We start from the raw sequence: 27629 nt of genomic DNA, 5'->3' as shown, positions 1-27629 counted from the left end.
TGGGACATGGTCGAGCGGAACGGGCGGTGAGTACGCGCCGCCCGCGCCCACCTCGGCGGGGCCCCGACGGCTCGGGCTGCCCGGGCACGGGGTCGGGGTCGGGGGCGCAGCCGGGGCCGTCGCGGGGACGCAGCGAGGCCGTGGTCCCCTCCGCTGGGCCCGAGAACCGAGCACTGTGGCTCCGGGGAGGGGAGGGTGTCCCGCGGTCTCGGGAGCCCTGCGAACTCCGGGGCTCTTTGGACAGCCTTATCCTAGGCTGTCCCCTACCCGGGCCGGAGAGACTCCTGGGTTTGACTTGTCAGGAACTTGTAACTTGGGCCTTTTGGGGGCTTCTGAAATGGAGATTCCAGACAGATGGCTCAGGTTCCTATAGCAATCTCTCTTATCTGACCATTTTACTAATATACAGGATGGATTTAAATAATACTAATAATAGAACAGTAGTAATATACGTTGTCATCTTGGACGGCGTCCTCTCAGGTCGAGAACCTATCTGTGTGGGTGGAAAAGGATTTGAAAGTCACTGCCTAGCTCTCTGACCTGTACAGTATTAAGTAACACACCTCCATTATGCTAAAGATGTGTAGTACATTAAAACCATAACTTGGCATTACCTGCGTCAAATTCTTACATTATTTAAATCTGAAATGTCTGTATATCGGTAGGTGTTTTGTTGTTGCTGTTTTAATTTTGTTTTTTTACTTTCTTCCTCCCATGAATCCTTGGTTTAAACAGTAATCATAAGTTACCCGAATCTACCAGCAACATATTGCCAGTCTTGTTTGCATGGAAGCCAGGTATTGGTCGGAGACCCTGGACCCAGGAGATAGGTGTTTTGCTTTGTTTTGTTGGGTGGGAAGGTATTGGCATTTTTGTTTACATTTCTTCTTTCTCTTCCTTTTGTTTAATTTTTGATGATTACAAAATGTCCAAGAATCACATCCAAGACACGGAGACTTCACTTTGGAATGCCCATAGAGATGATGATAAACAGGGATCCTCTCTCTTCTGTTGCTTCTGTAGCTCAGCGCAGAGAGCAGCTCCACACTGGCCAGGTTGCAGAACCCACACCTCCCCTTCTGTGTTGCTTCTGGACTCCAGGCAGAATGTCCTGGCTATACTCTTCAAACTCCACATTCACAGGACTTCCCTCCCAGATATGGGTGTTCTGGGAAAGCCAGAATCTACTGTCTCTGACTTTCTTGTTCTCTACAGAATTAATGGCCGATTAACATTTATTTGGCAGTAAAGAGCATTTATTAGGTAGAGAATCAAAGCTGTGGTTCACACTGTTAGAGAACAACCCACTTTGTTGATAATGCAGTAAGAGATGGGGAGTTGGGGGCCCTCTCTTACTTACTTGTCTTACTAATTAGTAAAAAATACATCTCAAGAGGTGCTTCCTGGGGCCGGCCGGTGGCGCACTGTAAGGCGCTCCCGCCGAGGGTTCGGATCCCACATACAGACCGGCCGCTCACTGGCTGAGTGAGGTGCGGGCGCAACACCAAGGGTTGCGATCCGTTGCCGGTCACGAAAAAAGACAAAAAAGAAAAAAAAAGAGGTGCTTCCTGAAAGAAGAAAATACTAGGGCATTTCTTCATCTGAGCAGATTATTGATCTAATGTACAAGGTGCTGAGGCTGAGGCCCAGACCCATTTCCAGCATCCTGAATCCTTTTTGTTTCTTGGAGCCAGGTTAGTTTAGATTAGCAACAATTCACAGAGGGCTTGCTGTGCGCCTGGTACTGGCTTGTCATCCTGGGTCTATTGTGATGTGTTGTGAGACTCAAGGAGAACATTTAATCATACGATATTTTCAGTGGTTATTTTTTTAATGCCTTAGGAATCTAATTATTTATTTTACAAATATTTCATTAGATATAGTTGCTGCTTAGGGTGGGTCGTCCTAGAAGAGTAAGTCTCCACTTGCAACTGGTTTTGTTTAAATTAAAAAAAATGAAAAATATGCTCAGGAAAGACATTGAGAGAAACCAAAGGGCTATGTTTTGCCTCATTTCCCTGTTTCACCCCAGGTCGTCTCATTTTTCGATAGCGCTTAGAAAACCTCCATGATATTCATTCTTTACACAGTGTTGGTTATATGCTATCTATGGGGCACTAGTCTAGGCCTGGGCACACAGCAGTAAAAACAAAAACAAAAACAAACAAACAAACAGGCAAAAATCCCTGCTCTTGTGGAGCTCACATTGATTCATTTTCAATTGTAATTCAAAAAAGAGAATGAAACCCTACCTCATCCCCCCAAAGCAACCAAAAAGCATTGCTTCCTTCTCCCTTATGAAAGAAATAACTTTTCTGTCAGTTTTCAAATATTTGGGTCAACAAATGTTTATTGAGCTCAGACTTGTGCTAGACAGAGTGGTATGTAAAAGAAATATGATGTGCCATGTGGTTCTTGTCATCTGGGCCTGGCATAGCATAGGGAAGACAGGGCTAGTAATGGGAAAACTACCAGAAAGCAATTAAGGGTCAAACTGAGGCCCTGATCTTAATTAATGGGAAGAGTGAAAAGAGTGGAAAGGTCACTGTGGGAAGAGTTCTCTAGAGGGGATTTGACCAAGAAGAAATACTTGAGTGGATGTGAAGGAAGCGGGGGATTTGGTTGGGAAGGCGTAACCTGGTGCTTGGTGATCAACTCATGTTGGCGGAATGAATGGGCACATAGGATGGACGTGCAGCATGTCTTAATATTTGGAATGACGTCTTGCCAAATGTGGTTAGATTTGAGCTTTTGAAAGTTGGTTTGCAGACACTGCTGAGCATGAATAATTTGCGCTGTGGCAGCTCAGACTCTGCCATTCTGCCAGGTTACACAGTTAGGCCCTGTGGCCCCCCGTCGGACACTGTACAGTTTCAGCAGCAGCTGATCAAAGGGCAGGCGAAAGAACACCAAAGCACCAAGGCAGCTGTTTGATGTGGCTGGCTGTTCAGGGGATTGGGCTGAAACTGCATCCTCCGCTCAAATAAGGTCTATTAGCCACTGGTGACTTTTGATCCCCTACTGATCTGGGTGAAATCAAATTGACAACTCCCTAGTTAAAAGAAGCGGCTTTGCATTATTGATGCTCTGAGGGATCTGGTCACTCTGTTCTCCTCCCACAGGGCTTCTCATAGAAGTGCCTTGAGCTATTTGAGAGAAGTGTCCGATATGAATTATTCCTTAAAAACAATAACATATTTCCTTCTACTGCCTCTGCTTCTCAAGCAGACCATCAAAGGGTAACTTAGCGGGAGACTAACAGGGTAGGTGGGGTGAGTGCGGGGAGTCAGGAGAAGGAAAGCAGGGACAGCCATCTAGAGGGCAGGGTAGCGGTTCAGATTGGGGCTCAGTTCTGCCCATTTTGGCTTGAGCTGTGGCTCCAAGTAGCTCCTCTGGATTTTGATTTCATATCTCTAAAATTAGAACAACAATGTTCTCTTCTTCCTGCCGCCTTCATGGGGCTATTTTAAAGTGTTATGAAACCGTCATTTTCATTTCTTTCTTGCTGATTTTAGGAGTAGGCAATTGCCCATGTATGATGTATTGAAGAGCTATACATTGCCCTTAGCCCACATAGCTTCTTCACTTCTTGCAGAACTGTTGGAAATCCACCAGAGGTTCATTATCTTCTCCCTTCATGCTGCTTCCGAACATATATAAGTGCTCTGATTTTTAAGTCATTGACACTTATGGGATAATTAATGTTTGGGGGAGTCTTTCTTGATGACTTTGTTAGCAGAGGGCTCCTTAGTATACACGAGCAAGAAGGGAGAAGGTAGTGGTGGGTGGAGGAGGAAGGGACCCTGAGAGGGAACAAGGGTGCAGAAAGGGAGAAGGGGACTTATCACAAGATTCTCTAAGAGCAGAATTCTGCCAGAGGCAGCCTTGTTCCTGCTGTTCATATTTGCATACATGGATGGCAAGTAAAACTCACCAGGACTACGACCGCTCATTGCAGTTCATCACAGGACTCTGAAATCAGACAGACTCGGTACAACAGACAGACAGAATGGCTCTGCTATTCATTGGCTTGTGACCTTGGAAAGGTTACTTAACTTTTCAGTCTCCTCATTTGCAATGCCAAGGTGATAATTATCTTCTAAAATTCCCGCGGTCTAGCAGAAAAATCAGGGCAGGGGAAACAGTTCATCAAAAATGCTTTCTAGCCGCCCCCTCCTCGACCTCACGATTTGATTACATGGAGCAGGTCTTGACACTGGCTGCTCACAATGAAGAAAGGGGTTTATTTAATGGATGACGTGGACAAAAACTGGAAGCGGGAGGTGATGACAGTGATCTCATGAGGGTCAAGAGTATCTCTTACCTTTGAGAGACAAGGGATACATGAGATCACTGTCATCACCTCCTGCTTCCAGTTTTTGTGGCTTGAGATAGAGGTGGCATTAGTGACCCCTTGTGGACAAATACCGTCGCTTATCTGCTAATGGCTCCAGCACTGGGTGGTTTATGTCATAGGAAGCAGTAGAATAAGCAAGGTGTGCATGGCCCCCACCACACTCCTCGACCAGGCTCCAGAACTGCTGTGGCCCCTCCAGGTCCTCCCCTGATCCCCACCCTGCTCTCATGGGTCCTTCTCTTCCAGGGATGTCACCTCAGAAGTGGGGGTCTTCTCTTGTTGGCTCATTTCTTTGTAAGACCCAACCAGGAGCAAGGGGATCTGGTGATTATTCACTCACTGCTTTAAACTAATAATAACAATAGCTAACATGTATAGCTCTAAATTATGATAAAATTAAAAACTGTGGCACCTGTTAAACTGTTTGAATCCTGTTTACTGATGACTTTGGGGTCCAGCCTTGGCCTTCTAAGGGGCTACACTAAAGGAACAAGCCTGACTCTGGTGCATCCGTCGCCCCTTCCCCTCCAGTCCCTGTCATGCCCTGGCTTTTTCAGTGACTGGTTGGGGCCCTGCCTTATTGCTTTCCTTACCTGCTTCCCCCTTAGTGCCCAGTCCTGACCCATCCTATAGAAAATTACGTGTAGTTGCGTAAAGGATTTTGCTTCAATGCCAACTTACCTGAAATTCCCAGTGTTAGTCTCTGAAGTTTGATTTGGATTTTAAGAGAAAAAAACAAACCAAGACAAAACTTGGACTGATTTTTAAAAAACTTGTTTGTTTCCCAATATCTTGCAGATCTTTTCCAAACTCCTGTTCAACCCTTGGAAGAAAAATTGCTGCTCTGTACAACAGCTTTACTAGTAAATCATTAAAAGAACACATTTTCCCTCCTCTGATGGACATGCTAATTTATGTTAACTTTTGTAAGTATATACCTTCCATGAATTTGCCTGCAAAGCTTTTCCCAAATAAAGAACGCTCTGTCCTTAAAGTTACAACATAATGAAAAAAGGCATGTCAGTTATACAATTGTGGCTAGACTTAAGCTGTCTGAAACCTATTTAATACTGACTTTGGGGTCTAGCAAGAATCCTTGCAATCTGTTGTGGATAGAAACAAATAGCCTTGTGGGTGGGGTTTCAATTCAGGAGTTCAATCTTCAAATTAGCTGTTAATATGGATACCTGACTGCATATTGTATTGTCTGTCTCTGAAGACGATGTGAGAGAGAGAGAGAGAGAGAGAAAGAGGAATCTATCTTTTCTACTGTGTTTTTTCTGCTGCATACTTTGTTAGTTAATGTAACACAGTCATTCTAGCACATACCTGCATGCCCCCAGGTATATGTCTATCCTGGACATTTCTTGGCTTATGGCTAATGGTTAAGTTTCATTTAAGGAGCAGAATACTCTTATTTCCTTCTAGGCCCTTTTACCTTTTTAGGAGAATGGTCTTCTCTGCTTTTAGCTTGAGACAAAAACAAGGATTGATTCCATAATACTCTGTTATGGGCTACCATACTGATGCTATTTTAAAATTTAGCTATAGGTTTTTTTTTTGCAACTCTTCCATGGGCTAGTTCTAGTTGATAAAATAAAATACTTTGCTACTTTAGTGGAGTAGCTTGCACCTTAGAAACCTGTTAATCTACAAGGCTAATTCCTTTTGGTTTTTTTTTTTTTTTCTTTTTTGTCTTTTTTCGTGTCCGGCAACGGACCGCAACCCTCAGTGTCGCGCCCGTACCGGACTGGGACCGGCAACGGGATCGCAACCCTCGGTGCTGCGCCCGCCCCTTGCTCAGCCAGTGAGCGGAACCGGTCTGTATGTGGGATCTGAACCCTCGGCGGGAGCGCCGCTGCGCTCCCAAGCGGCGCACTGTAGCAGTGCGCCACCGGGCTGGCCCTCCTTTTGGTTTTTTGATCGTGATTAAAAGATATGGAATTTGATTTTAGGAGTTGATAATAATTTCTACTTTTCAGTCAAAGCCCCATTTCTTGTGGATTTAAAGAAACCAGAGTCAAAGATTCCTCACACGGTGAATTTCTACATTAGAGCTGAACCTGGGGTGATCCTGGGAGTCTGGTGAGTGCATTGATTGGATGGATACTGAGCTGCAGATTTTCCTGTTAGAGGAGCACAGGACAGTGGTGCTGTGTTACCTGCCTTTGGAGAGGAGGTTGGTGGTCTTCGGAAGCACCTGGACGTTGTCCCACATACCTTCCCCTTAAATTGAAATTTGACCTGCTTGATTTTGCTCCCTGGGAGTTTTACTTTGGAGTGTGAGATCTTTTAGATGTTCCTTCCAGCTCATCTACCTCCCCTGCCATATCCCACACCTCCCTTGCCATTATGCCCTCTACTCTAGACTTACTGGCTCCCTCCCAGGATGAGCTCTGTTCCCAGTGCTCCATTCTAGTTCTCTGCTCCCCCATTCCCTCTTTTTGCCTAGCTAACAGCCTACTCATCTTCTGGGTCTCACTTTAACCAGTAATTTTCAGGGAAGCCTTTCCTCACCCCCTCATTTTAGGTATGTGCTGTCATGGCCACCTGTGCTGTCTCTTATGACATTTATTCTCACTGTAATTAAATAAATGTTTGTGTGATTATGCGATTAATGTTTTTCTTCCTTATAAGACTATAGTTTCTGTAGGTGACAGACTGTGTTGGTGGGTTTTCATTGCTTAGCATAATGCTTGGCACATAGAGGGCACTCAGAAAATATTTGTTAAATGAGGTCATGAGCATTCCAATGTCTGTTTTTGCTATGCTAACCTCTGTATTTTCTTCTGTCTGGTTCTACTACTTGGCTTCTAAGTTTCCAGTTCCCTGCTTTATATTTAACCTCCCTGAGTTTATATCTCTGACTATGGAATATTTAGGAACCAGTATGGTTCACATAACTTCATCCTAATCTGCAGGGAGGAATCTTTTTGTTTTTTGCTCTTGCCTCTTTGTCCTCAGTTTGGTGAGTCAGCTATCCTCATGGGGACTCCTGGGGATGATGGCATACTTTCTTCCCCCAAGTGATGGAGAGGACCAAAGATTTGTCACCTCTTAAACAGTTCTCCAAGTCTACTGGTGACATGTCATATGGCAGTGTTTGCATTTTCTGGGTTCATTCACTGGTTTAACAAGATGGAGGAACTGGAGTTCACACAGGTATTTAAAATCAAAAGATCACTTGGTTTCATGAGTAGAATAACTGTTTCATGTTAAAGTTCTTTTCTCCTACATAAACTGGTTTCCCTTTACATCCTTTCTAACTTGTCTTTTTAGCCAAACCAATGGCAGATGACAAATATCTACTATGTTTTACTTGTTTCCACCTTTTTTCTTTTTTTTTGTCATTTCGATGGGCTACACCTAAGAACTGCAGTCTTGGAGGATTAATTGGTGCAGAAGGCAGAAGAACTTAAGCATTGTTAAAAGGGGTTGCCTCTGTGCATGGGCAGATGGGGTGGGGCAGCAGTGGTTCTCATCATGTTACGTGGTAGTAGATTTTTATTTTTATCATGTGTATATGTTACTTGGACAAAAATTAAAAAAAATATATATCTATAAAACACAGGGAAGGTTTCAGACTTTGGCAAGGATAGAGAATTCCTCTCTCTCTCTACACGTCTGTTAAGACCTTCCTTGCTCTCCAGGCACACAGTCCCCAGCTGCCGGGGGGAAGAGGCCAAGGGGAAGGACCGATGCTGGTATGAAGCAGCCCTTCATGACGGGAACCCAATTATTGTTTATCTTCATGGCAGTGCAGAACACAGGTCAGTGCCTCTCCTTCAGAAAAAAATTATTTTTGAGAGATTGAGAGCATTTCAGCTCTGTGGGGAGTGAAGGGCAGGGCTCAGTCTTCAACTCTGCAGGCAGGCCTTCGCATATTTCTTTCCCTTTGTTGAAATCTGAGGATGTTCTGGCAATAGGCTTCTTTTTTTAAAACATTATTCTGTATGTAGAATAATGTGGACATTTCACTGAGTGGAAGAAAAGATATACTCTTCCAAACTGTGGATACTGATTTCAAAGAAGGCAGTGGTTCCTTTACTCCCTACAAGTGTCTGAAGTGGTGGATTAAACTCACGGATGACTAGAAGGAAATAGGCACGCATTCTGGGAGGGGAAAAGCAACTTTTCACATCAGTGGTCTTTTCAGAAAGCTATAGTGGGGAGTCTTTTATTCAGAATTAATTCTTTTAACCAAAAGCGTGACTCCCCAAGAGAGATCACCTGGAATTCTGAGCACAGGTACTGGCGAGGACTTTCACGCCTCAGCCCACTGTGCACTCCCAACCTTGCTTTGTAACAAAGAACATCTCCCAGCAATCTGGCTGTCCTTTGATGTGCTGTCAAAGCCTTCCCTGGGCCTGTGTAATTACGTTGGGTGATGATTATCAGCTGTGACTGTGCCTCCTCAGCTCGGGGGAGGGCGACGTGCCTGAGGAACCCACAGATCTCCTCTGTCTCTGGAGAGACAATTCAAGCTAAGCGATGCCCCGGAATCTGCCTCTTGGCCACCTTGCCTGTGTCTCTTTTTCTCACTGTCTTCTTTCTGTCAGGTGATGGCTCTCTTAACCCTTGCTTTTTCTTAATGGTCTTTCCTGATGTGTCCATTTTAGAATCACATTTACTGAGATTTCCTGTGAAATTCAACATTTTCCAGCATTGTTTAACATTGTTCTGTTTGTATAAACTTGGGCATGGGGTTACAATATACGTATTTAAAGGATCTTGTGGCCCACACAGCATGTCTGCCCCTCTGTGTAAATCTGCAGTTGCCCTCAGTTATCCCAGATTTACTGGCTCTGGGGTTAGCCAGAGTTGCTGCTTGTCTCCTGCCCAGAAGTCTCAGCTTGCTATCAGTAGTACTGAGCTGAAGTACTGAGTACTGAGCAGTACCCCTCAAATGGGAGGTTACTGGGAACCTTGCTGATGCATCAAAAGCAGTGCTTCTAGCCTTGGGATCCATGGAAACCCCAGAGGGTCCACAAGCCCTATCCCCCAAATTGTACGTAAAATTTGACATGTGGGTACATTTTTTTTCTGGAAAATGTCCATAGTTTTAACTAGATGTTCAGAGGGCTCCATGACCCACTAAAGTTTAGGAAACTTGGCTCTAAGACAAAATTCAAATGGTTTTTAAAAATTCTCTGTCTTTTGAATCATCTTGGTTCTTTTTTATTAATGTGGTTAATAGAGAGTAGACAATATGATCATTTTGGAGGAAAATTTTTTTTAGTACCCCAGGGCTATGAGTCTCTTTGCTTCTCTTTATCTTGCACTTAATGGCAGAGTGGACAGGGTACAGGCAAATCTTAGTTTAGGGCAACTCGACTGTATTATCCCTTGTTCTGAAAGCTGCTTTCTGGGGCTTATTTTCCTTTAGCTTCTAAAAGTATTCTTAGGATAAGTTTTGATTCATAGAAGTAAAAGGAGATGAATTATCAGTAGTTCATCAGATACTTATGTTGAATCACTCGAGAGATCCGGGCATCCAACACTCACTTAGAGGACGCCCCAGCAGTGGGGAGCCATTGATTATTTCACCCTGACACATCTAAGCTGGCTCTGACACCAAAAACATTTCCCTCTCTCCTAGTTATTTATTTCTCTAACCTAAAAAAGAGAGAGATCAGATGCCAGAAGCATGAGTGATTTTTATTGAATTTGTCATTGTAATTTCTAATTCTTGCTTTTTTTAAAAAATCTTTTCTACAGGGCAGCCCCTCAGAGACTTAGGCTGGTCAAGGTATGTCTGAAGAGGCCTAAAAGCGTCTGTTTTATAAGTACCCATTGATTCTGTTCTGAGCTGTGGTCATAAGATCTTCCTTGGGACCTCAGCATGGTTATCTCCTGAGAGGTCCCCAGGGTGGCCAGGGTGGGTTGTGGACTTCCTACATTGACCATGGAGGATCAAACCAGTGTGAACACTTCTGGGTCCCAAAACACTTTCATGAACTTATTACCTCCATTGCCAGATGGAGGTGAAGACACTTTTATTTGCTTTTTCTGAGGGCTGAGGGATGGGTTAAGACAGTATATTAAGTGCAAAATGGTCACTCCTTTTGAAAGAAGCAACATTTTTAGTGGTATAGGATAAAGACACAGAACATCTGCTTTAAAAACTCACTCAGCCCTATGTAAGGCCTTGTAGGGTAGCATGGTGGCCACACTGTGCTCCCCACATGTTTTGGGATAGCCCCTGCATTTCCAAGTGTGAGAAAGATGGCAGGCTTTCCACTTAGCCATATCTGCCTCAGAACTGGTCAGGCAAGCTGCCTGTTTATCCTCTTCCATACTCCAGTGAGGTAATCTCTGCTGCAGGCGACTGGGCTGCTTTTCCAGTGACTGAGCACGGGACTTGGTCTCCCTCCCACATGCTGGCTCCCACCTCAGAATTCTTTAATGAGATACCAGTATTAGTGGGGCCCAGAGTCCTGCCAGGCCCAGTGTCTCCAGTACCTTCTTCATCCTCCCTTCCCTGTGCACAGGGGAAGCTCCTCCCCTGTCCAATCTCTCTCCCCTCATCACTGCCTTCTCAGAGCCAACTCTTGTGGGGTAGTCAGGGGCTGGTGCAGTTTGTCCCGGGGAGGACAGTGTCTATTCATCTGTGGGTTTGCTTTCCATATTGCACCCTGCTCTTTGCACTCCCCACATGGGACGTGGTGAAGCTGATGGCCATGAGAATATGTATGTTTTTTCCCCTGTCCCTCTCAAAGCTGAATTGCATGCCCTCAGTGTTCCCAGAAAGGAGAAGAGCTGTAGGTGTGAAAAGTAGCCAGATAATATTTGTGGTAGTTAGGATGGGTGGGGAAGGGCAGCAGCTGGAGTGGCAGGACTTTCTCCCTAGGCAGACTGTGGGTATCAAGTGTGCTGTCGTCATTGCCCAACAGGATCAAACTTCCTAGTCCTTCCTTTCCTCTTTTGGATAGGCAATTTCTTTTAAAAAAATAAATCTTCATTATTAAATTCTCATTCACTCATTCATTCATCACTGCAGTCACCTAATACTGCTATTTTCTTTTCTTTTCTTTCTGTAGTAGCTGGCTGGTATGGGGATCTGAACCCTTGACCTTGGTGTTATAACATCACGGTCTAACCAGCTGAGCTAACCAGCCAGCCCTAATACTGTATTTTCATTTATTTGCATTCCCACCTAGTCTTTCTCTCTCTCTTTACGTAAAGTTTTTATTACTGTTGTTGTATATCTATATAATTTTGTTGTGCCCTTTTAAGTGAATACTGTTTTATAAACACTCTTCCATGTTTTTCATAGTCATCATAGTTAACCAGTATAAAGGCTGTATCATTCTTCATTATATTTAAAAACCATTGTGTACTTAAGTATTCCTCTGCTGTTGGATATACGTTGTTTTCCCCCCAAATTCATTTTAAACAGTATTGCTACAGAAAACTGTAAGCATCCAGTTTTTTCTTCTTTTGTATTTTTCCCTAGAGATTAATTCTTAGGAGTAGGATTTGCTGCTGTTCTTGAGTTGTACTGTCAACTGGTCCTTCAACACGTGCAACAAACAACACACGAATATTCCCATTTCCCTGTATGCTTAGCTGTTGTGTATCTTGGCTAACCATTTTGGGTGGACTATAATTTGAATAGATATTTAAAAGTTCCATTTAGTTCCTTATTATTAGTTCAATTTGTATTTGAATTTTCCTGATGACGTTTAGCATCCTCATCTGTATTGTAGTGGGGGAAGCACAGTATTTGTACATAGCAAACCCAGATGTGCATCTTGGTTCTGCCTCTAACTAACTGGGTGACTTTGAACAAGTTAGTTAAACTCTCCAAGGCTCAGTTTCCTTATCTGTAAAATGGGTATAATATCTACCTTATAGTACTGTTGTGAGGATTAAATAAAGTTTCAAAAGTGCCTGTACAGTAAAATTCTGTCCTTTTTTATCTCTCTTCTCTATCATTGTATTTTCTTTAATGCAAAATTATGTTCTCATATTCTTTCCCCCTTTACTAGGGGCATGGCAGTGGCTTCATATATTTGAGTGATCTCTTTATTTTTGATTGAAATTAACTCTGTTCATATTTAATATAAATATCTTCCCATTATTTGATTGCCTCTACTATAACTCTGTGTAGAATTCTTATTCTCAAGGTAATCCTTAAAAAAAGACATTTACAGAGTACTAGGTAATCAGATACTTTAGTACATCATTTTGTACTCTTCCAACTATTGGAAGTTGTAGTTACCAACTGAAGGTAACTATTATTGTTCTTCACGTTTCAGAATAATATTTACATATTTAGATGTTAAATAACTTGGCTAGGGTCACACAGCTGGCATGGGGTAGAGCCAGGTGAGACCCAGGCTGTTTGACCTACTCTGTCATGCTGCTTTTCCTCTTTCCCACGGAGTCTGGTCTTCTGGCCTTTGAAATCAAACACCAGATTTCAAAAATGTATCTTTCCCCCACCTATTAAACCATCACAACTAGGGATATGGACCTGTTGAGGAGAAGCCTTTTATTTTATTATATTATTAAGTTTTTGCTGCTGGCCTGTATGGGGATTCTAACCCTTGACCTTAGTGTTACAACACCATGCTGTAACCAGCTGAGCTAACTTGCCAGCCTGTTTACAGCTTCTGATTAAAGTGATAACAGCTTCTTTGTCATCTAGGTGCTGAGCGATGGTGGCTTTCATGTCTTGTCTGTTGACTACAGAGGTAAATGTTAAAAAGAGTGTACAAAGATTTTTCAATAAACAGGAGGCTTTTGATGAGTCCTCCTTTTGGAGGTAGTGATCCTGTGTTTGCCTTTTCTTGCTGCCAGGGTTTGGGGACTCTACAGGTAAGCCCACAGAGGAGGGACTGACTGTGGATGCTATTTGTGTCTATGAATGGACCAAGGCAAGAAGTGGCACCACCCCTGTGTGTCTCTGGGGCCACTCTCTGGGAACAGGGTAAGTGCAATCTAAAATGTGTCCTTAGACGGGTCCTTGGGGCTTCAGTGTCATATCAAGGGCAGCGGTGAGCAGTAGAAGGAACCCTGAGCCAGGAGACAGGGACTCTTCTCTGGTCTCTCTCACGCTCCTGAGGTGGCCAGAGACCTTGTCATCTTAGTGTGCCTGTTTGTAAAACAAGAGAGGGTCCATTCAGATCTATGGTTATCTATGACACTGAAGTCCATTCTGGAACTCTCCTTGAGAGTTTTAAAGAAAGGAATCCTTAATTTAAGGTGTATGGGTACCCTATGAAATACTGTGCAAAATTTTGTGTCTATTTGCATTTTTCTAACCAAAGAGTCCAAAGCTTTCACCAGATGCTCATATCAGATGTTGTATTTTGTACTATTTACTTGACTGTTAAGTCTTTGCTTCACATGTATACTGATTTTTATTGCTTTACAGGGTTGCAACAAATGCGGCAAAAGTATTAGAAGAGAAAGGTAATATAAAATGCTTAAGTGGTATAGTTTCTTGGCTTGAGGTGGAAAAATAAAAACAGTCCAAGAAGGAGATAGGGAGGGCTGGTTAATGGGTATGAAAATACAGTTACATAGGAGGAATAAGTTCTGGTGTTTGATAGTACAGTAGGGTGGCTATAGTTTACAATTATTTATTGTATATTCCAAAATAGTTAGAAGAGAAGATTTGGAATATTCCTGGCACAAAGAAATGATAATTGTTTGATGTATTTGATGGATATTGCCATTACCCTTATTTGATCATTACATGTTGTATCCATATATTAAAATATCACATGTACCCCATAAATATGTACAATTATGTATCAATTTAAAATATAATTAAAAACAATCAAGAGACTTGTGCAAACTTTGAATACTCACATATATAAAGTATTCCAACTTTAGATACTTTCTAACAGTGTAACAAACTTTTCATTTAACATAAAATAATAGATTCTTTTCTAGGTTATAAAATTACAAATAAATACTAAGGAAAGAGGAAAAATTACCTTTGAAAGAGCCCTCCTTGAAAAGTGATATTAATTTAAATTGCAGGAGAGGAAAATAATACATCTTGAAATGATAGGCAGGACTTGCCTTCTGCAGCTCTTCTTCCATAATACTCATGGCAGTGTTTCTCAAGGTGATCTGAGAACTGCTTGTATCAGAATCTACTGGGGATACTGGTTAAAAACCCAGGTTTTCTGGCTCCTATCTGGTTTCACGAATTAGAGTCTCCCTAAATAAGGACAGGTCAGTATTTTTTAAGATCTAAAATTAGAATTTATTCCATATAGAGAGCTGTTGGATAAAACCAAATCTTTATTACCCTAATGCTGTACAATTTCAAAATTCCAAAGCCAGCTATCTGCTTTTTTTGTTTTTGTTTTTTGGTCTATTTTTGTATGTCTAGTTATTTTTGATTGAGTTTTTCACATTGTTGATGGAAAATTGTAGGGATGATTTGAGGCTTGGGTGATGTTATCTCCTTCCAGAAATAATTTACTTTTCTCCTGAAAGACAGTTATGGTAGGGACAGATCACCTTGATCCAATCAGGGATTGAGCTGATTTGAAGCTGGTGTTCAGACTTTGAGGGTTGGTCTATTTCTAGTTCACTGTTATTCCTAGGAAGTGGTCCTTCGAGGTCACAGCCAGAAGCCTGAGAAAGGCAGTAGGGTTCTCTTTCTTGTCACATCTTGAACTCTATTTTTTTTCCTTTTGCTTCTGTAAGAAGGCTTAAGGTTTTGTCTAGTCTCTAATCCTAGCATTGTTTTCAGAGTTTCAACTGCTCTGAGAAAAAAGGCAGCTGAGACTCTCGTGGCTTTCCTCCTTTGATACTGGCTCTGAAAATTCTCACTGATCAGCAGCCCTCCTATGACTTTAAACAGATACCACCCCCTCCCACACATGTTTTCTAATTGTTCTCAGAGGGAGTGTTGACCAAAACCGCCTAGTCAGCTTCTGGGGCACATTCTTTTTTTTTTTTTTTTTCTCAATTTTAATTGACATATTGTAATTATACATAATTATGGGATACAATCTGATGTTTTGATACATAAATATTTTGTATAATAACCGAGTTAGGGTAGTTAATGTCAGTCACCTCATGAGTTTATCATTTTGGACCATTCTCAACAATGGACTGCAGAACACTGCTTTCTTTAAGTTACCCAAGCCGTGACAATCTGGTGGTGTTCTTAGAAGAAAGCAGTGGTTTTCAATTATCATGTGCATACAAGTCTCCTTGGGGGTGGGGTGGGGGTGGGGGGAGAAGGGTGCTTGTTAATGCACGTGCTCAGCTCCCACCCCTGAGATTCTGACTCATAAGTATGGTGTAGAGTCCAGGAATTTGCATTATTAATAAGCTTCGCAAATGATTTTGATGCAGGTAGTTCATGTTCAATGCCTTGAGGACCCCTTATCTAGGGAAGGTGGTATTTAAATAGGGGAATTGCTGATTTCTTTTAAAATATTTTTATTATTTTCAAGGATGTCCAGTTGACGCTATTGTCTTGGAAGCTCCGTTTACCAACATGTGGGTTGCAAGTATCAATTATCCCTTGTTAAAGGTGGGTCCTGATTCATCTTCACAAGATGTCAAAGTGTAGCTCTTTCCACATATGTGTGTTTATTAACTGTCATTTTTTCTTAATTAGTTTCATATGTTTCTAAGTTATTCTAAACTGAGACAGTTCATTAACCAGTTACTATTAAAGGGGACACAATGGCTTTTGGATTTGGTAGTTCTTCTATTTTCTTTTAATACATTGAGCTTATTAAGAGCAAAAGCTCTTTTGTTCTCATTAACTGTGCCTCTTATCTTTCATAATTTTTTAATAGATAGACTTGTTTTAGGTTTATTATTTATTATTATTACTCTTTTTATAGGTGAAAACAAACGTTTCATACATCATTTTTGACCCTATGAATGTCAGCCATATATCTTTTATGATTTTATCATAAGAAAGTTTCTAGAGAATTCAAGAAAGCTGCCAAATGCTTTTACGCAGTATTCCAGATAGAGAAGACAATCTTTCCAAGAAAATAACATATAAAGAATTGGGCAACAATATGTAGTTTTTAAAATCTGTTACGTAGATTATCCTAATTTTATAATGTTTTTCCATGCCTAATGCTTAATTGCTTATGGTCATACATTCATATAAATGTTAGTAAACGAGCCAGAGAGAGAGAGAGGAATGGAGGAAGGGAGAAAGAGAGAGAAAGATATAGAAGTCTTAGAGGAGATACATGGCCCCAATTTTTAAACCATTGTTAAATACTGTAAGGCATCTTAGGGGATACTTTAATCTAATTGTCTAATTTTGGAATCTTTTGTATAATAATCCATCATAGAATTTTCTGGAATATGCTTAACTATTTTTAGGGAAAGGTAGCTTACCACTTCCTGGGACAGCCAGTTCATGGAATCACACAATCTTGAAAATGCTTTTACTGTCTGAGCGTCAACTTAATACAGTAACCCCATCTACAATCTAAAATACTGAATGCTGAGTAATTTAACATTTAATAAATCATATCTTTTCAACTGGTTCTAAACAACTGAATATTCATCTTAATATTACCATTAACCGAGCGTCTATTATATTATTCTAAGTAATTACTAATAAAATCATTAAATGATAGGTACATAATAGAATTCAGATACAATTTTCAGTTTTTTTAAAAACCTTTTTTGTTAATTTTGAAACTTAGCAAAATAGAGAAAATACATGGTTTAATGAGTAATTATAACCTGAATACCCATGTAGCTACCACCTAAGTCAAAAATTAGCATCACAAGCCCCCCAGAAGTCTCCTGTAGGTTACTTCCCAATCCAATATGTCCCGTTTTATATGTAATCCTTAGTCCTTAAAAGTAATCCTTAGATGCTTTTTATGGTAATCATAGCCATGCATTTCTGTATAGTGTTACCACCTGTGTGTGCCTCTGCAAGCAATATAATTTTGTCTGGTTTTGAACTTTACATATAAGTAGAATTACATATGATATATTCTATTTTTTTCACCCCACATTGTACTTGTGGAATTTTATTCATGATGCATGTAGCTATAGTTTGGTCATTTTCATTGCTCTGTTGCATTCCATTGTATAAACATACCACAACTTATTGATCTATACTGTTTTTTATGGACGTTTAGGTCACTTTCACTTTGGGCAATTAATACTATTGTTGTTATTAATGTTCTTGAACCTGTATTCTGTAAACATCTGCACAATTTTCACTGGGTATACCCTAGCAGTGGAATTGCTGGGTAATAAGATATGCATCTGTTCAGCTTTAGTAGTTACAGTGTCAAGCAGTTTTTAATAATGACTCTACCACACTCTCCCACCAATTGTGTATGGGAGTTCCAGTTGCTTCACATTCTTTTGCTCATATCACTGTGTTCTAATTTGCATTTCCCTGATGAGTAATGACGTTGGGCAATTTTTAAATATGTTTATTAGCCATTTGGGTATCATCTCTTTTGAGGCACTCGTTCATGTCTTTTGTCCACTTTTCAGTTGAGTTGTATTCCTTTTTACTTGTAGAAGTTCTTCATAGATGTTGGAGATGAGTCATTAGAAAATTATTCGTATTGAAATATATTCTATTATTTTGTTTTGCCTTTTTACTCTCTTAAATGTATGTGATGATAAAGAGATGTTCTTAAATTTAATGTCAACCAGTTTATCAGTGTTTTTATTGTTAATACTTTTGTGTCTTGTATAATAAAACTCTGCTTACCCAAAGATTATGAAGATCCTCTTCTATGTTATCTTCTAGAAACTCTCTTTTACATTTTGCATTTAAATTTATAATCCACAGGTTTGGATTTTTGTATGGAGGAAGGGGTCTATATGGTTGTCCACTTGGCCCAGCACCACTTATTACATGGACCTTTCCCCCGACTCTGCAGTGCCAATGTTTGAAAATATCAGTGTCCCTACATATGAGGGTACTTCAAAAAGTTCATGGAAAAATAGAATTAAAAGATAATACTAATCTTTGCATGAACTTTTTGAAGTACCCTCGTATACAGGGGTCTTTGGTAGATTCTTATCTCTTTCCATTGTTTATTTGTCCATCCTGATATGAATGTTATAATCTCTTAATTCCTGTAGCTTTATAATATGTCTTCATATCTGGTTGTATAAGTTCTTATGCTTTGTTCTTATTCAGACTGTTTTGGGCATTCTTGACCCTTTGCATTTCCATATACATTTTGGAATATACTTATCAATTTCTACAAAACACTTGCTGGGACTTTGATTGGGCTTTCATTGGACTTATAGATCCAATTTGGGGGAATTGATATCTTTCTAATATTGAGCTTTCTGATTCATGAACATTGTATTTATCACTTATTTATTTTGGCATTTATTTTGTTTATTTATTATTATTTAGGTTTTCTTTAGTTTCAGCTTTAGGTCATGTTTTCCTAGAAGCATAGCCCAAGGTAGGGATTTGGAGTGTGATTTATTGAGTGAGTGCACTCGAGGAAAAACCTGCAGGGAATGAGGGTAGTAGCACAGAGCTGGGGAAAGAGCAGAAGGATGTGAACTCAGGTGAAGTCTAGCTTTGGCCTGATCCACGTGGGGCGCTAGGCTTTGAGGCAAGGGGGCTGGTGGTTTCTTACATCCCCTGGGGTAGGGAGTGGAGGAAGGTTGGGGAGGATTGTATAACCTTTCAGGAATGATGGTTTCTGTCATCCAAGGGCAAGGAGAAGCAGCTCTGAGCCATTAGCAGCCAATACTCACTGGCAGGAGTTAATTTTATTAGTCTTTTCAAAGAACTAACTTTGACCTTGTTCATCATTTGTATTGTATGCTATCTTATTAATTTCTGATCTTACCTTTATTATTGCCTTTCTTGTATTCTCCTTGGATTTATTATTTAAAAATTTCTTGAGATGGCACTTAATACTATCTAATAATTTACTTTCAGTATTTCTTCTCTTCTAATTTATGCATTAAGGCATACTCCACCTAAGCCACACTTCAACTGCATCTCACAAGTTTTGAAGTGTTTTAATTATCACTGAGTTCAAAGTATTTTTTAATATTTCTGTGATTTCTTTTTTGACCACATGGGTTATTTAGAAGTGTATTTCATAAATTTTATACATTGGGAGTTTTACTATGTTTGTTATTAAGTTCTTTCTCAATTCTGTTATGATCTAAGACTATATTGTGTATGATTCCAGTCTTTTGAAATTTGTTGAGACTTGCTGTATGTCCCAGTATATGGTCAATTTTGGTGAATATTCCATATGCTTGAAAAGAATGTGTTCTGCTGTTTTTTGTGCAGGGTTCTATATATGTCAGTTGAATCAACATTATTAATCATGTGTTCAATTCTTCCATAACCTTACTGATTTTTTTTGGACTGCTTATTTTTTCCATTACTCAGAGAAGAGTATTAACATATTTTACCATGATTGTGGAGTTGTTTATTTCTATTTTAGTTCTGTCAAGTTTTGCTTTTGTTCTTTTGATGTTAAATTATTAGTTGCATATGCTTAATTTTTGTCTTTCAGGTGGATTGATCCTTTTTTTAAATCATGAAATATCCCCCCTTTTTTGTGACTAACAGTGCTTCTTGACTTAGAGTCAACTTTGTCCAATATTAGTATATTTTTGTTTTGATTAGTATCTGCATGGTCTTTTTCTATTTCTTGAATCTCAACTTTTCTGAATTCTTATATTTATTGTATATCTCTGATAAACACCATACGGTAGGATTTTGATTTCTTTCCCATAATAACAGACTTTGTCTATAAATTATAGTAGTCTATTTACATTTAATGTAATTATTATAAATTTAGGTTTAAATCTGCTCCCTTACAATCTTCTTTTCTATTTGTGTCATCTGTTCTGTGCTCTTTTGCCTCTATTTTCTTGCTTTCTTTCCCAACGAGAAAAATGGTGTTGTATGTCAGGCTCACCTCTCTGACCTTCCTGTCTCTCTAGGATCTAGACCTCTCAGGACCTCACTGCCTTGGTAGGTTTCTGATGCCTTCATGAGAGTCTTTTTTGTATTTTGCCAAGTTTTTTTACTTGTCTTTGGCAAAAGGTTTAGTCTGTAACAATTCCTCTATTATTGGAAGAGGAGGATCTCCCAATTTTTTAGTTTGCAATTTAATTTAAGATGTCATCATCTCTAGCTTAACAGGCACTCTATGGTCTAGAAGGGTAACAGTCCTGTAGTATTGTACAGTCTTTCATGGCTCTGGTGTCAGACCTCCCAGGTTTGATTTCCAGGGTTGTCACTTAACAGCTGGGTAACTTTGGGCTAATTGCTTAGACTGCTTTAACTGCCTTTTCTGTAAAATGAGGTAGTAATTGTCTATTCAAGATTTTTGTGATAATTATTCACACTGTTTACTTTTCTTCTGGGTTTTCTGAAATTTTCTGGAGGCGGCATTTCCTTTTTTTTTTGGTGGCAGCTAGCTGGTACAGGGATCTGAACCTGTGACCTTGATGTTATAAGGCTGTGCTCTAACCGACTGAGCTAACCTGCCAGTCTTTTTGTGATGATTAAATGAGTGAATATATGAAAAGCATCTACAGTAGTGCCTGGTAGAGAGTAAGCACTCAGTGGATGTCAGCCCTTTGTATTCTCAGTAGAGTGCCATAACTCTGACCATCCGTGTTGAACAAGAAAGTGTGAGTGGTGTGAGGCACACATGTAGTAAAAGGCATGGGTGCTCAACCTCAGGAAGCTTTCTGTTTAGTTGGAGAGATAGGACATAGATGGGAGGTAGGAAGTAACAACAGAGATTTCCATGTGTCACTCTGGAATGAATTTTGTTAGGAAGGCAGCATGGTGTAGTGGAAAAAGAGCATGTGCTGGGGAGACAGAGTTGGGTTCAAATCTAGCCCCTGCCGCCAACCCTTTATGATCTGGGTAAGTTGTTTCCCTTCTCCTAGTTTTTCCATTTTTCATAATGGGGTTGATAATGTCTACTGCATGGGGTTGTTGTGAAGATTAAATTAAGTAAGATAAGGTATATAAAGTGCCAGCTGCTAGTAGGCATTTAACAAATGCTCCTTCCCTTTTCCCACTTTTTCTGTTGCACAGTAGACTAAGGTAAGTGTTAGTGGAGGACCCAGAACGATAATCTCAGGGTGGGGAAAACTCAGAAGAGAGGTCTCACACACAGGTGTGGTCAGTGAAGACTTTACAGACAGAGGGGATCTGAGCTCCTTTCTTGAAGGTGAGGGAAAGCAGTTAGAAACAAAGAGAGGCGGTAGGGAGTGTGAGCCAATGCCCTGGCAGGAATGGGGCAACTGTGTGTTCTGAAATACCTGAGAGTCAGTATAGGGCTTCCATATACGTTCTTTCACACTCGTTATCCTGTTAAATCCTCACAGCATCTCTGTGAGTTTGGCATCATTGCCTCCACTTAAAGATGAGGGAAATGCGGGCTTAGAGGCTTGACTAATTATCATATAAGAAGAGGCAGTTGCTCTCAATCTTACATCTTCTAACTCCACGCAGACAGATTGGATGTGAGCAGTCTCCGGAATGAAAGATTGTGGCCAGATGTGGATGGGCTTGCAGTCAAGCTGTGAGTTGTTAGCAGACAGTGTGGCATTCCCAAAGCTTTGTTGTACTGGATTTCCTGTAACTGGCATTTTAAGAATATTTATCTGGTGGTATTCCAGAAGGGAGAGGAAGGTAGGAAGACCAATTAGGAACCCATTGTCATGGTCTGGGCTGGAGGGGATGGTATGACCTTTCAGTCTCCAGGGGAATCCCTGCCTGGAAGGGTGTGAGGAATGGTGGGCGTAGATTGACTTGGGTCTACTTTCTTCTTATTGCTTCAGAATTCGAGATGAATTGCTGCAGGGCTTCTCTCATTGAATTTTCTTCAAAGGAGTCCTGATTTCCAGTGGTTGGGAAATGAGAAGACAAAGAAAAGGGAAAACAAAACAAAAAATTCTGCCCTTAGCATAGAAGAGGAGAGAGAAAAAAGGAAGAGGAGAGGCAGTGTTAGGATCTCCAGACCATACCTGAATTCAGATCATTTGCTGACAAATCCCATGAAACCAAGGAGGCTCGTGGAAACAGCAAGGCTAAGCCCAAACCGGGAAGCTGAAATTTGTATTTACTGGCTCTGGCCTACCTATTCTGTACCCATTTCCTTAGCAAATTCCCTACGATGACATGAATTACTTTTTAAAATCAGAAAAAAAGTTTTTTAAAAGTTCATTATATTTAGAAAGTCTCTATTTTCTCTATTCTCTATATTACTACAGTTCATAGTGAGAGACTATACCAAATCACATTATGGCCATGGGGCAAGTTTTATTATTATTATTATTATTATTATTATTATTATTATTATTATTATTATTTTGGTGGCTGGCTGGTATGGGGTTCTGGGGGACCAGGGATCTGAACTTTAACTTTGAAGTTGTCAGCACTATGCTCTCCCAAGTGAGCCACCAGCCAACCCATGGTGCACATTTTAATGATTTATTTTTCTTTTTAAAAAATTGTGAAGCAGAAGTTTGTGTTGATTGGCCCCAGCCTACCTATTCTGTACTCATTTCCTTCCCTTGGTGATGTCCCATTTACTACATCACATCCCCCCACCCCGACCCTTTCAGGTATGACAGAGGAGTACGTGCAATGCTTTGCTGCTTTTTCCCTCTGTGTACATTTAGTCTAAGGAATATACTCTGAAATTCAGTCACACTGAGATGAAAATGACAGATAATAGCTTAAAGTGTACAGCAGGGGTATATGCATAACATATGCATAAAGATTTGCATCTTTAGCAAATATTTGTTGAGTGTCTATTATGTACCAGGAACTTTTCTAGGTTCTGGGGATACCACGGGGAGTAAGAAAGTTGTGGTCGCTCCCCCTGTAAAGTCTGCATATTTGCTGGAGAAACAGATAGAGGACAAGTGTAGAGGAAAGTATTCAGTAGTGAGAAGTGCTGTGAAAGCATGAAATAACGCGATAGGGCACGACTGGGTGGTGGTTTGACAGCTGGTTATAGAAAACCTCTCTTAGGAAATACCATCTGAGCTGAGGCCTGCATGAGAAGGAGTCAACTGCCATGGGGAAATCTGGAGGTCTCAGGCAGATGGAAAAGCAAAGGTGAGGGCCTTGAGGTGGGGTCAAGCCCGGTGTGTTCCTGGAGCAGAAGGCAGTGGAGTCTGAAGGTGGACAGAAAGGGGCACAGTGATAGGAGATGAGACTGGGGGTACAGGCAACCACCAGATTCTGTGGCCAGATTCTTCACCTCGAAGGCTGAAATGACATGTTGGGGTTTAATCCAAGTGCCTTTGGAGGGTGTTAAGCAAAAGAGTGATGTGATCTGATTTGCATGTTGAAATGATCACTCTGTGGGTACTGGATTATAGAAGGGTGAAGGTGAAAGCTGGGAGCCACTTGGGATTGTTGTCATAGCCCAAGCAAGAAATTAAGGGTGGCTTAGGCTGGGTGTTGGTAGAGATGGAGAGAAATGAATGGATTTGGGATACTGTGTGGGATAGGGTTCAAAGTTTGGGAAGAAGGTGCTGTATCGCTCCGGGTTTCTGCCCTTTCCTCCTCATTTTCAGTTGAAATAGATGTTTTTAGGACATATAAACTAATTTACATATTGACTTAATCAAAATATTGTAAAAATGTATTTAAGTAGCATCTCCTATTTATTGGATTTTTGCCATTAAAGAGGAAATTCAGTATGTTTAGAATGATAATTGTTACATTTGGAGTCCTATGGTAATTGTTAAAACATAAATGTCTTTTAAAGCATTGTAATATTAAATTATATTTAATAGTTTGTAATGTTCATACCCTCTAAAACCAATTATCTATGTATTGTACACTTTCACCAGAATTTTTCACTAATCAATATTCTATTCCTCAACTAGACTAGGTAAACTAACTATGTTTACTGTAGAAGTAGTTTTTAGATTTTGCATATCACTGCTCCTTTATGAGGATGGAGAATTAAGAATTAGTGGTGCCATTTGTATTTTTAAAAAAGACAGGAAGTAAAAACAAAATGTTAACAGTGATTAACTACAATGGCAGGATTATGTGACTTGTTTCTTCTTTGTTCCTTTCTGTTTTTTTTTTCTCCCAAATTCCCTACAATAACATGAATTACTTTTTAAAATCATAAAAGTTTTTTAAAAGTTTTTTATATTTAGAAAGTCACTACTCTATGTTACTTTGGTTCATAGTGGGAGACTATAACAAATGGCATAGCTATGGGGCAAGTATTAATTTTTTTCTTTTTAAAAATAGATTTACCGGAAACTTCCAGGATTTTTACGCACGCTTATGGATGCCCTGAGAAAAGACAAAATAGTCTTCCCTAATGATGAAAAGTAAGCTAAAGATGAAAAGATGTCCATTATTGCTATATTTATGGGATTCTAAAGATGACTATCATGTGACTTACTGGATGATGATAAGTCTGAATATCCTTCTATCATTCTTAGATGGTACTAGAATTTGGGTTAAGGTACCTATGCATTTTTAGTATTTGCTATTTTTCTCATTTCTAATTTGATGATTTCACCAATTCAGTTCAGCACTCTCTGGAGTCATAAAGGCCGTTGTATATTTATGGCCTATCAGGACCTTTTAAAGGTCCTCTAGGATCTAGTCTAACATTCCTTGGGGGATCCCTGACTTCTAAGCCTTACTCCCCGTGTAACCCAAACCCATCTACCATCCAGCAACTAGAATTTGGCCAATTAGTCCCTCACAGAAAATTTAAGAAGGCTTCCAAATAGGCAGTCATTGTCAGTATTTTTTTCTATTTCAACACACTTGAGGGAATCTACTACTGTCAGGAGTAACAGTGAGTCACTGAGGCAGGGCTGGATGGGTATCAGAATTTGGGGGGGGGGCAGGGAAGTTTTCTTTGAGAAAGACATTGAAGTGGGAGACCAGGCATTCTTCATGCCATAGCCTTTTTGAATTTCTAAACTAGGAGGCTGACCGGGAAGCTAATCAAACCCATTAATTGCATGTCCATCCTCCACATTTATGGGGAAAGGTAAATAAATTGCTACAAAGAGGTCTCTTGGTTCTGTGGCAATTTTTGTTATTTTTGGGTTTTGAGTTATTTTGTTTTCTTTTATAGTCTTTAAAGTATTTCAGATATCAGGTAATAAGGTGGAATACAGAAGAAAATAGTTCTTTTGACAGTGTACAAATTTCGTGTCTTAGTGTTTTTCTTCAGTATTTTCAAAAAATCATGTAAAAGTAAATTAAATTAAATACCCAATTAAATTATATGAGTAAATGGAAGACAGGGAAACTTACCTGACGGGAAAAAAGTTACTATATGAGGTTTTTTACATATGAAGTTGTTATTCCTTGGAAGGAAAGAGAGAGACTTCTTGTACTTTGGGCAAACCTCATGTTTTGCTAAAGCTTTAACTTAGAAGAGGGGAAATCTCAATGTATAATTCCTGAACTGCATGTTTTTCTTCTACTTGTCCCTAGTGTGAAATTCCTGTCTTCTCCCCTTCTCATCATACATGGAGAGGATGACAGGACAGTGCCTTTGGAGTACGGAAAAAAGGTAAACTCAGGGCTGACTAAAATGTACTATACTCATTTTGCCACTTTTTTATTTATCCAAACTTTGATTAGAGCCTAAAGGAGGGTCTCTCACATTATAGGGGATTCACCACACCCCTAAATAGCCATGCTGCTGGTTTACACAATGAGATCAGCATCCTCGCTACTCAGCTCAAAGCAGTGTTTGTGGTGGAGCCTGGTTGTTCGTCTGGGGTCTTTGCATCTGCAAGTGGAGAGAAGATCCCAGGCTGCTGTGGGAACTTCCATGTAGTCTCTTTTGCAGTAGCACTAAAAATGGGGATGCTGTTTTTTTTCTTTAAACAAACCTCTGCTAGAGCAGGTCTGTAGCAATTTTTTTGTCCCTTTGTAGAAAGGTATGGGCAGGGGAAGGACAATGTTTTATGGATATTTTATTGATGCTGTGTAGCATTCAGTGCTTTAGTGTAGAGGCAGCCAATTGGGAACATGGAGAGTCCGCATGTCTCTGGCTTAATGGGACAAACTCCCGAAGTTGGCTGTTTCTATACCCTTTTAGTAAAATTGGAGTAGAAAACCCACGGCTTTGAATTGTCAGCCTTTGAGTCTCTGTCTTTCTGTCCCTTGCAGCTCTATGAAATTGCACACAATGCATACAGGAACAAAGAGAGGGTCAAGATGGTTATCTTTCCTCCTGGCTTCCAACACAACTTCCTTTGTAAAAGCCCCAAACTGTTAATAACCGTGAGGTAAGAGTTGCTTTGCTACATGTGTCTTCCCCATAGAGGCAATTAGGCTGCTTTGGCTTACTTAGACCACAAGGTGGGGAAAGTGCGTGAGCTGATTTAGGTCCTTTTTCTGCAGAGATTTCCTGAGCAAGCAGTGGGCATAAGGTCTGAGAGAAGCGGAAATCTTCAGTGAAGTCTTGGCCCAAACACCAACTGCAATGTGTGTTTTTTTATGTAAAATTGTACCCGGCTGCTTGGATGAGCTGAAGCTATTGGCATTTCTGCAAGTCACTTGCTAATTTAATAAAGAAAGCATGGATGCAGGGCAGTATGGAATGTTCTCATTTAGCTTATTATAGTCTACTTTGTGAAACTTACTGAAACCTCACTGTGTGGAGAATCAGAATTTGGTAAAATTTGGATCCCAGCTAAAAATGTGTAGTTATAAAACATCTAGGGGATATTTGGGAATAAGGTGGTTGCTACAGTCTGAATGTTTGTATCCGCTCCCAAAATCCATGTTGGAGACCTAATCACCAATATGATGGTGATAGTATTAGGAGATGGGGTCTTTTGGGAAGTGATTAGATCATGAGGGCTGAGCTCTCATGAATGGAATTAGTACCCTTATAAGAAATGCCCAAAGGAGCCCTTTACCCCTTCCACCATGTGAGGACACAATGAGAAGGTGCCATCAATGAACCAGAAAGTGACCCTCACTAGACACCAAGTCTGCCAGCATCTTGATCTTGGACTTCTCAGCTTCCAAAACTGTGAGAAATAAATTTCTGTTGTTTAGAAGTTATCCAGTTTAAGACATTTTGTTATAGCAACCCAAATGGACTAAGACAGTGGTCTGTGCTTTGGACTTAGACAGCAGTGTAAGAATGTTGCTCCAATGTAGATTAATAATTTGTATTTTAATTTAGTTCGATTAAATGGAATAAAAAACTTCCAAGCAATTTTCTAGCTTTCTGATTAGCTTTGGGGAAAGTCCTAGCAGGCTACTGATCTGCTGTGAAATAATAAGTTTTGGCAATCACGTAGCCCTTGG

The 27629-nt window shown here is 40.3% G+C and overlaps 1 protein-coding gene across 2 annotated transcripts; it reads left to right on the top strand.

Moving 5' to 3' along the window:
* Window positions 1-5176: 5176 nt before the first annotated feature.
* Window positions 5177-27537, top strand: ABHD12B (abhydrolase domain containing 12B). 2 transcript variants are annotated; one of them, XM_008571392.1, is made up of 10 exons: window positions 5177-5283; window positions 6340-6442; window positions 8008-8127; window positions 13163-13180; window positions 13740-13777; window positions 15790-15869; window positions 24582-24664; window positions 25794-25872; window positions 26478-26596; window positions 26712-27537. In XM_008571392.1, the coding sequence occupies exons 1-10, from the start codon at window positions 5256-5258 to the stop codon at window positions 26737-26739; spliced, it is 696 nt and encodes a 231-aa protein (XP_008569614.1). In that variant the 5' UTR covers window positions 5177-5255; the 3' UTR covers window positions 26740-27537. The 2 variants fall into 2 exon arrangements, with proteins under 2 accessions (XP_008569614.1, XP_008569615.1); XM_008571393.1 differs by lacking the exon at window positions 5177-5283 and having other exon boundaries at window positions 6355-6442; window positions 13163-13292.
* Window positions 27538-27629: the final 92 nt, after the last annotated feature.

This window comes from Galeopterus variegatus, unplaced genomic scaffold, assembly GCF_000696425.1.
Source record: "Galeopterus variegatus unplaced genomic scaffold, G_variegatus-3.0.2 Scaffold687, whole genome shotgun sequence".
NCBI classification, from domain to species: domain Eukaryota; kingdom Metazoa; phylum Chordata; class Mammalia; order Dermoptera; family Cynocephalidae; genus Galeopterus; species Galeopterus variegatus.
Note: the sequence above shows the minus strand (reverse complement) of the source record. Positions and strands in the feature narration are given on the sequence as shown.

What these genes read in the sequence shown, in the direction of transcription:
- ABHD12B (XM_008571392.1), top strand. Translation starts at nt 5,256, where the DNA reads ATGGACATGCTAATTTATGTTAACTTTT. An exon ending in GGGGTGATCCTGGGAGTCTG is followed by an intron (nt 6,443 to 8,007) that starts GTGAGTGCATTG and finishes CTTGCTCTCCAG; the next exon opens with GCACACAGTCCCCAGCTGCC. An exon ending in GTCTTCCCTAATGATGAAAA is followed by an intron (nt 24,665 to 25,793) that starts GTAAGCTAAAGA and finishes ACTTGTCCCTAG; the next exon opens with TGTGAAATTCCTGTCTTCTC.